We start from the raw sequence: 13,096 nt of genomic DNA, 5'->3' as shown, positions 1-13,096 counted from the left end.
TTGCCTTCGACTAGAGAGCGCAAAGAGACGAACGGCACTAACGAATACTGCATGGTAGTAGCCGTGTTTTCTGGCTAGAGTTTTCTTCTCATGGAATGTAGTTTAGATGGCTCTGTTGTCTTGTAGCCTTAATAGAGTAGTTAATGGCTAGCTTAAGAAATCATCTAAAAGTAGGATAATAAAGACATATCAAAAGTGAGCTTGCATGGAGTATTGGTTAAATATTCAACTCTCATGTAATAAGCTGGTGGTTCAAAGCCCACTGGCTGATAGTTGAATAAAAATCTTTTCTGCGGTTTTTTCATCGGGTAAGATTGACCATATTGTGACTTGTATTATTTGTTTGTTTTTTACCCGAAAACAGAGAAGTTTTATTCGTCTGCGGAAAATGTAAGTTTCACTTCTAATGATATCAAACTCGAGTTGCTGTTAGTTGAACGGAAAAAGCTTTTCTATGGTTTTTGAATGTTTTGTTTATAAAAAATTGGCCATAGTGTCATATTGCCACATGTAATCTATTATCTGGTTGAAAAAAAAACGTTCATCCATTAACACAAAAATGTTTTTTTTTAAATTCTTATGTTAACCAGTTTGCTAGTCAAGCTTTGCTCAAAACTATGTGTAGATATTCATCAGCTTCTCTTTAATTCCCAGCTGCAACTAATCTATAGCTAGTCACCAGATGCAAGTGTTCCGTGTTGTATACTGCTGATGGTTATGAATACGTATGGCTATGGTTTTACACATTTCTGCTTTTAGGAGAGAAAACTGCAGTGCCTTTCCTTCCAAGGCGTGAAGGAGAGGGAGTGGATAATGGAGTCACTTATTCGCTATATCAAGGTTATAGGAGGTCCAGCTGGGCGGGAAGGCATACTAGTCGGTCTCAAAAATGGGCAGGTAGGTCAGGTGCAAGCAGGTGGTTGCAATCGGTATCATGACTGTTGGGTAGCAAAGACATCTCAGTGTAAGTTTTAGATGAGTTACCGGTATAAAGGGTTGGTGGATTTGAAGGTGCATTCTGTCAAATGCAGTTGGTTTTGTTTAAAAGTCACAAAACATGTCAACCGATTACATTGATTGATTGGCTCTCGTCGTTAGGTTTTTGGCATATTCATTTCAATTAAAGAACAGTAGGTGTGTTCCAAATAACGTTTTTTCAAAAATGTCAGAGATTTCTAACACTCTCATTCCCTGAGTATCTTTTTTTCAAACTGAAGAAGTGTGCATGTAAATACTTTTTTAACTACTAGCGAATATCCGGCATTGCGTGGGTATTAAAAACAGCTTATAAACAATGTGTCAGGTAAAGTAGTTGCCTGCCACTTGCCATTAGCCTGACACATTGCCAATGGCTAATTTGTGTAAGCTAGTATCTGTATTGCTAAACTTCTAATAAGAGCCGTGAGAGCAAGCTTTAGTGACTTTACTCAACGCAGATAGCTATGTGTATTTTAAGCCTAATAATGATTTATATCGCCTGATAAATCCATCCATCTCATGTAGCTCAATTGATTAGGTAATCATCTGGTGAGCGGGAGGTTCTGAGATCAAATCCTCTGTGATACGGATTTGTCATTGCTAGATACCAATCGCTGTAGCTGGACACTGAGATTCATATACATATATATAGACTGCTCAGTATCTTCAATAGCAAGTTTACAGTTTGCATGTCAGCTATCTACTCTTATCAGGTGCTGAAAATATTCGTGAACAACCCCTTCCCGGTCCCGTTGCTAAAGCAGAACACGTCGGTGAGATGTCTGGATATTAGTGCCTCAAGAACGAAACTCGCCGTTGTAGATGAACACAGCATGTGTCAGGTATGACTCGTAGAACCTCTGTGTAGGTATAACAAGCTAAAAACAGATTTATTCCATAGTTGTTGAGTCTATAGCTTGAGTTCAGTTGTTTAATGTATAAATATGATTGGTTGTATTGCTTAATAGAATTGTTGGTTCATCAGCAGGTGTTTGGTTAAAGTGTCATGAGAGTTATTTGTTATCGCATTAAGTCAGTATTATGTTGTGGTAAGAGGTGGACATTAATTGAAACTGGCATGCATCGGCCATTAACACTTGAAATAGAATTAACAATTTGAACGCATGTTCACAAACTGACTGTGTTTTTGTATCGTTATAGGGTCTAAAGTATGCCATTTATGGAGTTTTGGTAACCTCACCTAAAGGAAATCACTTATTAATAACCAAAGGCTAGATTTGACTCACTAAAATTGTAGATCATGTTGGTAGGCTATTTCAGAATTTATGGATCTTTCAGCATTTAGTGGATCTTTCAGCATTTAATGGACAGAAAAATAATTTAGACTACTGTTTTATAGTAGTGGACTAATCTTTTATCACATGTGAACTGTCTTGGTAAGACAAGATTACCTGAAGGTAATATGTAGGTGACTAAATTTTAATAATAAAAGGTTGAAATTCAATAAAATAGTTAAAAATACATGATAAAACTTAGCTTTAGGTGTTTGTTTAGTAAGCTAAATTTATTCAAAGTGAATTCAAAGTTTATGTTATACATACATCTGTCTTGAAGGTAAGAACTCTCTACGGTACATGCTGCGCAACGTCACATTTTAATGTGGATCATAACCAATAAATACTCTAAATATACTAAAGTTATTGTAGGTAACTATAGTTACTAAGGTTAACATACTAATTTGTTTCTAATTTTTAATATGTACATCACTTGCATAAAGTTTTGATTATTTTTACCAGGAGGTGCTTGCATTATATAATAGCATGTACTATGGTTTCTATACACCTCCATACGATTTGTTCACCATACGATTATATCCGCGGAATGGATTAAAATCGTATCCTGAAGGTGCACTGTATGTCTCAGGTTTATGATATCGCGAGCAAAGAGCTCATCTACCAGGAGCCAAACGCTAACAGCGTCGCCTGGAATCTGTACTCGGAGCAGATGCTCTGCTTCAGCGGTTTTGGCTTACTCAACATAAAGGCCAGCAGCTTTCCCATTCACCAACAGAAAATGCAGGTATGTTTATTCCTCGCTCACACTCAACTAGGATGTAAGTAGTATCACCGCTGTTAGATTTGCTATGACAACCACGAGTGTATCACCATATTATTGATATATACGGATTCCTTATTTTCCACTGTTAATCGAGACTGACACACCCCGCAAAAAGTCAAAAGTCTGTGAAATAAAAACTAATGTGGATAGCCATTTTTCATCACCTGTCAACATATTCCTTTTTTTCTTAGGTTCATTAAATGGTTTTTAAGAGTTGGGGGCATTTAAGAGACTTGTTGAAGGGTGTCACAAGCACTTTGCACTTGAACACTTCACAAAATGTAACAGGAAAACAGGGAACCGCCAAGACTGTAATGATCCTCGCATATGGATCTCACTGGGCCAGAGTGTCAGAGGGTTTTATGTTTTTATGTATTTTATTTATTTTAATTTATTTTCATTTATTTTTAATTTGTTTATCGATATGGTTACCCTGCAAAGTACAGAAGCCGAACAAGGTGAACCACGAAGTGAGGAGGGATCACTGTATAGGCTTTATATTGAGTACCGATAGATGATAGTTTAAGTCATGGCAACTGATGTACAGTTTCTGAACTGGGTACAACTTAGCCAACACAATTATCTTTAATAAGGAACTTGAAAAAAATAATTTTTGCAGTTTTCTGGTTGATGATTGTGCCATGTCCCATCTCACAATTGTATCGATCGTTTCGAAAGCACTGAAGAAAATATCGCACTCGCTATTACTCCATCGTCCTATCAAGTATGAGCTTTCGCGGCACCTAGCCAAACTTATTTAAAGGTTGACTTGCAACAATATTCACATTACAGCTATTTGGTAACAAAATATTCACCATGTCTTACTCTGCTGTGTTGTAGGTGCAAAATATGTGGAAATGGGATTACAAGCTCTTAAAAGCTCAAAAACGAAAAGCCGCCTGTAGATTGGAATCAATTTATTTCTCTGACGTGTCATTGCATTGTGAATTCATCAGTGAATTGAAAGGCCAATAAAAGACTCAATATAAAACTTCTCATAGCACTAGTTTATGATATATAATATTGTATCATATATAGATGCTCGCTACTTTACAGTTTTGTTTCGGCTCAGTCTAATCGTCTAGTCGTAATCTGATCGTGTGACCCATACTATACGAATAATTTCTGCAGCATTTTGCGATTATCACATGTGACCAACAGGCTCGTCATGTTTATCAGACAATGATATGTATTCCTTCGAGCTAAGGTTGAAAATTTAAACATATTTTTATGGTAGGTTAAAGGATATCAGTGCTGAAAGTGACAGCATTACAATGACAATAAAACAGACGCGAAAGAACAACAGACATGGTTTTATTGAATGCATGAAGTACAGTATATTTGTGAAAATATTTCGACGAATAAGGTTGCATGAAAGTGTAAACAGAAACCATCTCTCACAACTACATCACAATTGAGCCGTTTTAGAAAGAGATTCCAAACTACGTTGGTCTCGTGTGGCTGTGATTAACTGTTCATTTTTGAGCTTTTAAGAGCTTGTAATCACATTTCCACATATTTTGCACTTACAACACTACAGAGTAAGACATGGTGAATCTTTTGATACCAAATAACTGTTATGTGAATTTTGTTGCAAGTTAACCTTTAAGAATGACAGAAACTGTTAAGGCTGTTCCCAAGTGTTTCAAACTTTTTGGGCTTTGAGTACATTCACTATTTCTCCTAACTGATACTTCCAATGTTGGAAGTTTCAGTACAAGTTAGGATTTTTAGGGAGGCTTTGAATTTGTCTCACACACTTCTTTGCTAATTGAAGCAAATATCATATCTAACATTCTGTTTAACTTTTTATTTTACCTAGGTTTCAAAGTTTGAAAATGTAAAGTATTAAATGAACAAGATTTGGTGTTTTGTTAAACTTGCTTATAGCTTTCCGGAAATCTTGGCCGATAACCGAGTAGGTTACAACCGCTTGTGTCAGACGCATGGTCTAAGAGGGTTTATCAATATTTGAATAGTATTTGATATGTTTCAGCGCAATGTTAGGGAGGTAAAAGTGTGTTTCGTTGTTCATTACTTCTGTCATCTTATACCTAACAGTCCGAGTGATGTCACCATGAATGTGGTAGAGCTGTCAAGGCTCTTTTGTAGATTTATACTTTATTCTAAATTATATAGACTCTTATCTGTTTAATAATTGCATAGACAAGTATTGGATATGTCTAAACTGTTTTTGCATAAGAATATTTAATTTCAAAATATTTTGTCTATCAACAATGATATACAGCCCCCCAAGGATCGCCGACGGCTGTCATATGGGCGGGGTTTAATGATGGAGCTCTGTCAGGATTATGCTAGCCTGGGTTTCGGAGCTAACACAACTCTCGTGGGGCGATCGCATTGCCTTGTTAGGTTTTGAAAAACACGACTCGCTGTTATCGTTTCATTAGCTCATTCAGTCAGTAGACCCGCGGTTCACAATAGCAAACCTTGAATTTCTACAATGTAGGGGTGATACCTAACCAAAATAATGCATCCATACAAAATAAGACATTTCAAATTACCTACTTTTAGTAATTTTAAAATTTGTAAAGGTTGTAGTATATGCTTAAAGTTGAATATAATTTACCCGAACAACGGCTTTTTTTCCTAGTTTTTGATTAATATTTTGCCACCCCTAATATAAAATGACAAAGTCTTTCATCGTTTTCACATTGTTTTACCTGGCCAATAAGATGGGACAGCAGGCAAAGCTGTGCAGTGTAGTTTTCATACTCAAAATCTAAATACAAAACCGAATTTGAGCTATTTTACAATTGTGACTATTAATATCACGAATGCTTGCGAATGGCAACTGACTGATCATAAGGGTGACAATATTGGGATACTATATTTATTTGACAACAAAGTGAATTCACCAGATAAGTAAAATAACCACTATAGTTCATAATATTTGTAAATTTACAAGGGGCTTTATTCAGCATATTTGTTTGTTCGGGTGCCGTGTTCGGGTTCATCCCAACAGAGCTCCATCATTAAACCCCGCCCATATGAAAGCCGTCGGCTATCCTTGGGGGCTGTATATCATTGCTATCAACATGTTTCCATGGCGCAGTTAATCTGCAAGTTTATGTCATCCTGAAGATGGAACCGGCCAACATCCGCAAGTCAAGCGAATTTTGGTACTCGCAAACTTTCATCAAATGTTTCGGGTTAACAAAAGTTCTAAATTGCACTTGCAGATGATGCGCAATAACATGCCGCACAAGGTATTTCATTTTAAACATTTCCTACACTTTAGTCAATTGCTTTTCGAAAGCGTGCTGCTAAGCAAGACAGAAGCGCTTTGCTGTGACCTCTGGAATAGAATTCCTTGTCCTTTTATCAAAGAGCCCGCTTTAATCTGTCGCATATTAATATGCATTCTCAGATGTAACTCATCGTGTGCACAACTCCAAATCTGCATCATCCGCAATATGGAAACAGGGTGTATATCTAAATGCAGAACTTATCTTGATGCTTGCTTGTAAATGAGGGCAGAAAGTGGGACGAGGTGTGAGACAAATGTGTTTGATTATTCTTCTGTAATTATTGGTCTTATTGAAGGCTCACCTTGCATGTCTGAGTTCCCTTCCTTCCTCTCTGCTGTCTATTAACCAACCTATTAATCTTGAAGTATTACCTCTATGACTGCAGGTATTTAATAACTAATGTTAGCTACTACAAGGCTTTTATACTGTAAGCGTTTGCACTGAGCGGTGACTAAGGTTCGATCTCCCACAACCAATATTATGTTTCTATATTTAAATATTGCGGTTTGTCTTTAGATGAAATTTTATGCGCATGCAGTAAATTCTTGCTCACCGTCTTGTTAAAGTTGATACCAAGCTGTTTCTTCTCTTCTGTCTCATATTCCATCTCACTAGCCTTCTGCTTTTCAAACTGTAATGGTGGTTTGTTGGTTGCGACGTAATTTCAAGAAACTGTTCACTCCAAAATGAAAAACCTTTGACCAAATTAGCTTCTCCTCAAACAGCTAAACAGGGCAGGATTTCGTTAGCTGCTAAGATGTCTAGTTTCCTTGAGAAAAATTAAATTTGTGACTACGATTGGAGGTTTGGATGACTCATATCACATGGCATCATGATGACTCATATCGCAGGGTATCATGCTGGCTCATATCGTAGGGCATCATGCTAACACCTTCCTGTTTCTCTCTCGTCTCAGTTCTGTTTAAATCTGCATGTCATCTAATTGACACATATTGTAGGAGTCGGGCTTAATTAAGGAAGCTGTCTGCTCCAGTCTGATTATTTTAGAAAATTTATTGATGACAATGTTGTAATTTTATGTGTAGGAGTAGATTAACTGTAGCTATTTTTTCGGCTTGATTTTCTTCTCTGGATTCACTACAATTCTGTTTCGTGCTTCTGCACTCTTCAGTTGACTGTTGGTGAATTTACTAATAGTCACCTGAAGAGTGCAGAAGCAGGAAACAGAATTGTAGTGACTCCAGAGAAGAACAATAAGCCGGAAAAATAACTACAGTTAACCGACTCCAACACTTTAGTTATATATGTAGATATATAATATTTTAGTATCATAATAAATACACATAATAAAATATTATAATATATATTAATAGTATATTAACTGCTTAAAACAAATCTGTAGCGCTTGGCTAACGGCTAAGTACATTTTATATTATATTATAATTCACTCTATACTTCGTGTATTGAGGGCTTTTTATATATTATTTTTTACAAAACTAACGTTGCTAGTTATAGTATATTTTTACTATAATTCTGTAATTTATACTATAAAATATATATTTGTATTGTCATAAGAAGATACATACTTCTATCACAATAAAACTCCTGCTAATAAAAGACGTCTTTGTTATCAGCCTCCAGCAAACACATTAAATATCGCTGTCTAACCTTCACCTTTTGTAAGATTGTCACATCTTGGGGATATCTTTTCAACATCAAGGTTTATTAATAAACTTGGGCTTTGTTAAATAAGCCATTTGTTCTACTATCTCGTATTAGTGTGATCTTTTCATATTGCAGTGATTGTTTTATTATACTATATTTTACCACACTGGATATCTCTATAATACTTTGATCTCTCCGCTGTATTCTATTATGCTGTATTATGTTATAATACCGGTAAGAGCGCTTCACATTACCATGACCTCTTATCAGTTTTATGATTTCTACACATTTTTATGTTTTATACAATAACTAGATGACTGCCCTGTGGTGCACAGGTAGTAATAAACAGCTTATAAACATTGCATTACCTTACTGCATTACTTTTACACTAAATTACCTGCAACTGTTTATAAGCTGTTTGTTTAACCCATGCAATACCGGGTATTCCCATGGTGAGGCCAACGGCTAATCATTACGTGTGACACAACATTGTTATGCATATTGTAACCGACGTAATGAATATCTTCCCGATTACTGATCACTCTACTCAGTTGAACACCCTTGTCTAATGGATAAGCTTGATGCCTCCAGAGCTGGCAGTTTCAAGATTGAATTTTCTGCGAAGCTGAATCTTGGTTCTTAAAATTATCTTATAGCTAGACATACAGACACTCACATTTATATATATATATAGATTTGCACTTTTCATCTTTTAATAAGACTGCCGTATCTTTGCTCACCGCACAACTCAACGAACCTGCCGCTGATCTGTGTGCAATCTTGTAGGGCTTCGTAGTTGGCTTCATGGGCTCCAAGATATTCTGTTTAAATGTCTACACGATGACAGGGGTGGATGTGCCTCAGTCAGCGCAGATGTACCAGTATCTTGAGAAGAAAATGTTCAAGTAAGCCGGCTGCCATTTTATCACCCCTTAACTAGTCACCGTTTTCTAGCGTACAGTATGAAGTGATCTACTGTTTTCTTTATGATCAGGTTTGTCATAACGCTGAGATATGTGAGTTGGTGTTTTTGCATCCTTGATCTTTACAGGGCACGTCTTACAAGCAAATATCAAAGACCGATGTGTCATTTGCCAGTGGAAAAGTTATATTCTTTATTTTCCTTCTGAAGTGCCTATTCATTCAGTTTTTTAAATTATTTTCTAGACATTCTCATCAATCTGAATCAACTTAAATTTATATCATTCCCTTGCTCACTATTACTCTGAAATATACTTACATCTGTTCATAAACAAAGGACATAGACACAGGAGTTAATATGTAGATTTTGATGATGAATTTGAGGGCGTTTATGGACAGATGTAAGTATATTTCAGAGTAATAGTGAGCAAGAGAATGATATAAATTTAAATTGATTCAGATTGATGATAATGTCTAAAAAAGAATTAGAAACAAATGAATGAATAGGCACTTAGAAGGAAAATAAAGAAAATAACTTTTCCACTGGCAAATCGCAAATGTGTAATTTTTAATTGTTTATGTATAATTCTAAAGTGAAATATATACTTGATAACTTAAAGTGTTCTTGCAGGGAAGCCTATGCAGTGGCGTGTCTCGGGGTAACAGAAGGTGACTGGGATGCACTCGCTCAGGCAGCACTGGAGGGTCTTGAGTTTGAACTTGCCAAGAAATCCTTCTTCAGGACTAAAAATCTGAAATACCTCGAGCTCATACACAATATTGAGGTAGTCATATGTAAATTCTATTGCAAGTCTAAGCATTATTTGTTTTTCATCTAGTAGCCTGTCTGTGCAATCAGACCAAACACAGAATTTACATGCTTTCTTAGCTTGTATCTTTTAGCCCTACCTATAATAATGTATAGATAAGACAGGTAGCGTTTTAATAGATTATAAATATATATATTACCACATCTAAGTAGTACTGTAATGGCTTAGCTGTACCACGAACTATCACACCAAAAACCATGGGAAATTATCTGCTCTTTTTATTGCTCTATGTAGCCTCTACAGTAAATACAGGAGTTACATGTATCTGCTCTCCATGGGATCACTGTTACTAAATCTGGCTCCTTTAAGTAAATTAATGTAATTTATCACTCAAATATTTTTATCTGAAAAATATAAGTGAATTGCATTTTTAAAGGTTGCCCGAATTTTCTGTACGAATATGAGTTGATGCAAATTTCACATGTTTCTTCATACATGCGTAGGAGCGGAAGAAGCGAGGGGAGGGAGACATGCAGGTTTTCCTAGCAGACATTTACGCTTACCAGTCCAAGTTTCAAGATGCAGCTAAGCTGTACAAGAGAGCTCACCAAGACCAGAAGGCTATGAACATGTTCACTGATCTACGAATGTTTGAGTACGCTAAGGTGAGGAGATGGTCTCATAGGTTTAACAAATCAAATAGAACTTGGAATTTTGTTATTCATTTTATTCTCAGTATGAGAACAACCTCTTGTCAAGAAATCTAAAGCTGGGTTGCACCTGGGTATGGCCTTCATTTTCGTTATCTTGCTATGGTTTATGGTAGGATAGGCAGCTATATCCAACTATAGATACAGAAAATGCAGCTAACTGGATAAAGCTAATGTCACTGGATGAATTTAATACTTTTTTGTATAAATGTAGTTTTTATTGGCATTAGTAGTCATCAACAAAATAATGTTTTTATTGCATGGCAAAAAAAAATTTCAAAAAAATGTCAAGATTTTTTTTGTAGAAATTTATTCTCTAAACTTTGGTTGTCTGTTTTTTTTTTCAAGCCAGCCAATATTACAGGTTATTTGCCATCAGGTGGTGCGCTCTATCCACTCAGCTTATTACAACCATCGGTGTTTATTTAGCCTGCTTCTTATCAACCACCAGTTGTTTCTGTTGTTACCAGTTGTTTCTGTTGTTACCAGTTGTTTCTGTTGTTACCAGTTATGTCTGTTGTTACCAGTAGTCCATATGAACAGAAGTTGATGTTTGTTGTTTCTGCAGGACTATATTACATCTGCGGATCCTGGTGACAAGAAGCTGCTTATCAGTAAGCAAGCGGAGTGGGCAAAAAGCAGCAATGAGCCAAAGGTCGCTGCCGAGATGTTCATGTCAGCCGGAGAGTACATGAAGGCTATAGAGCTGATGGGAGAGAGTGGTTGGGCAGACATGTACGTATTTTATATAGTCACACTTTGGTTTAATCATGAAAACATGATATACACCTTGCTGTCTTGTTCCTATCTCTGTTATAGTTTATAGAGGAACTAGCTGTACCACCCGGCGTTGCTCGGGTAATAAAAAAGTCTGGACATAAAATTGATTTGTGGTTAATATATAACAACATTTCCCATTCTTACTTTCAAACTCCATATCATGAGAGAAGTGTTTTGTGTAGTTGAAATAAATTAAGAGAAAAATAAAAACAACAGTAAAGGTTTTAAAACTTTGTCAAACAACTGTACCTTTCAAGCTAGTAGTCTGGCATTGTGGCAATGAAAAATTCCACTAAGCTAGTTTATAAGGCTAGGCTTCTAATGACGGTAAGCCATGACTTTGTGTTTGCATTGTTGTCCAGCTCCGCTGTTCTAATAATAGCTATAGCCGGAATGCGTACTAACAGACCAACATGTATGCAGACATACTTTGAGAAATATATATAGATTGATCAGCTTTAGCATCATAATATGTAGCTTGTTGTTTTATGATTGAAGTTTAAGCAGAAGGATTTGTCTTCTTGTTTATGGCAGTAAATAAGGCAGAAACCTCACCTCTGCTTAATTGTTACTACATCTGAAAGTCAGCTTGCAGTGAAGTGAACCCTAAAGAATGTGCCCACTATCTATTTTGTATCTCTTACATATGTATAGGGTGTCAGGGTGGCCTAGTGGTAGCTTCTTTGACTGTCAACCATGGGGTGATGGTTCGAGCTCTGCTTAATGCCGATCTGTCAAAAAGCTCTCAGCAAGTTTTCAACCCTAAATTGCTGGGTCTTTCGGATGTAGGCCATAACTTGGGCTGGGCACCCTTTGTACCATAGTGACTACATGGGCACATCATAGGTCCACCTCTGTCCTTCGCAGAGTGGGCAATTGAAATATCGCCCTGGCTCTGTCAGACTGGACGTCTTGCAAAGGCATCCCTTTAAGTTAATCTGACAGTTCCAGAAGAAGCCCTTGATAAGTTTTAGGATCACCCAAGGTAGCTTATATAAAAACTAGTCCTGAGGGTGTGTTTCTCTACTAGAACATGAGAGTGCTACCAAGCATTGTCACTACATGACAGAAGCGTGACATTGCACTTGTATAGCATTTACTCAGTCATTTTATGTTTACCTTTTACATTTGCAGCTGATAAAATCCAACTCTATCATTTTAGGATGGTAGATTTGGCTAGGAAGCTAGACAAGGCGGACAGAGAGGCCCTGTCGAGGTGCGCTGTCTGGCTGCAGCAGCTCAATCAGCCTGTTTATGCAGCCGAGTGTCTCGCCAAGATGGGTGACACCAATTCTCTAGTCAATTTACACGTGGCAACCGGTCAATGGGAAGAGGCATTCGCCCTTGCTAAGAAACATTCAGAGTTCAAAACTCAAGTCTACATTCCATATGCCAGGTGGTTGGCAGAGAGTGATAAATTTGAAGAGGCTCAACAAGGTGAGAGCAATAGCACTGCGGAGATTGTCTTCTCTCTACACCAAAGTTGGGTTATATGTTGTAACAATTTTATATAACGATTTTATATATATATATTATAAATATAACTAACTTCCATAGAACTAACAAAGTTGAATTAAATTAAGACAGATTTTTAGCTTTTGTTATTGTTAGAGCTTGGATTGTCATATTTATTACAGCAATCTTGGAAGCACGCTATTTCAAGGCTCAACTTTCGCAGTTTCAGTATTTCGTGGTTAAAAGATTTTCGTTAAAAAATTATAAATTGAAATAAAGACCTTTAGAACAATTAAAATATACAAATATACATACATAAAATACATAAATCTCATAAATTTCAAGATATGACTTCCTTCCCACAGCGAAACCAATTAATCGCAAGTACAGTGCACCCCCGAGTTATGGGTTTTTACGTTTTTTGCCTTACGATGTGGAGCATGATATTTTTTGTCTAAAAGTCAATCAAGAATAATTAAATTTATTTATTATACAGAAAATATAC

The 13,096-nt window shown here is 36.5% G+C and overlaps 1 protein-coding gene across 2 annotated transcripts in view; it reads left to right on the top strand.

Annotated features, from left to right (window-relative positions):
* Positions 1 to 13,096, top strand: part of LOC137391300 (intraflagellar transport protein 122 homolog) — a 40,923-nt gene that overhangs the window by 17,099 nt on the left and 10,728 nt on the right. For both annotated transcript variants that reach the window (XM_068077730.1, XM_068077729.1), the window contains 8 exons: positions 760 to 897; positions 1,692 to 1,820; positions 2,863 to 3,018; positions 8,742 to 8,860; positions 9,508 to 9,661; positions 10,150 to 10,311; positions 10,925 to 11,091; positions 12,299 to 12,573. In XM_068077730.1, coding sequence (XP_067933831.1) covers positions 760 to 897; positions 1,692 to 1,820; positions 2,863 to 3,018; positions 8,742 to 8,860; positions 9,508 to 9,661; positions 10,150 to 10,311; positions 10,925 to 11,091; positions 12,299 to 12,573 — 1,300 coding nt within the window. The remainder of the gene's footprint in view (positions 1 to 759; positions 898 to 1,691; positions 1,821 to 2,862; positions 3,019 to 8,741; positions 8,861 to 9,507; positions 9,662 to 10,149; positions 10,312 to 10,924; positions 11,092 to 12,298; positions 12,574 to 13,096) is intronic.

This window comes from Watersipora subatra, chromosome 3 (genome assembly GCF_963576615.1).
Source record: "Watersipora subatra chromosome 3, tzWatSuba1.1, whole genome shotgun sequence".
Classification (NCBI taxonomy): domain Eukaryota; kingdom Metazoa; phylum Bryozoa; class Gymnolaemata; order Cheilostomatida; family Watersiporidae; genus Watersipora; species Watersipora subatra.
This window is presented reverse-complemented; position numbering and strand designations above follow the sequence as displayed.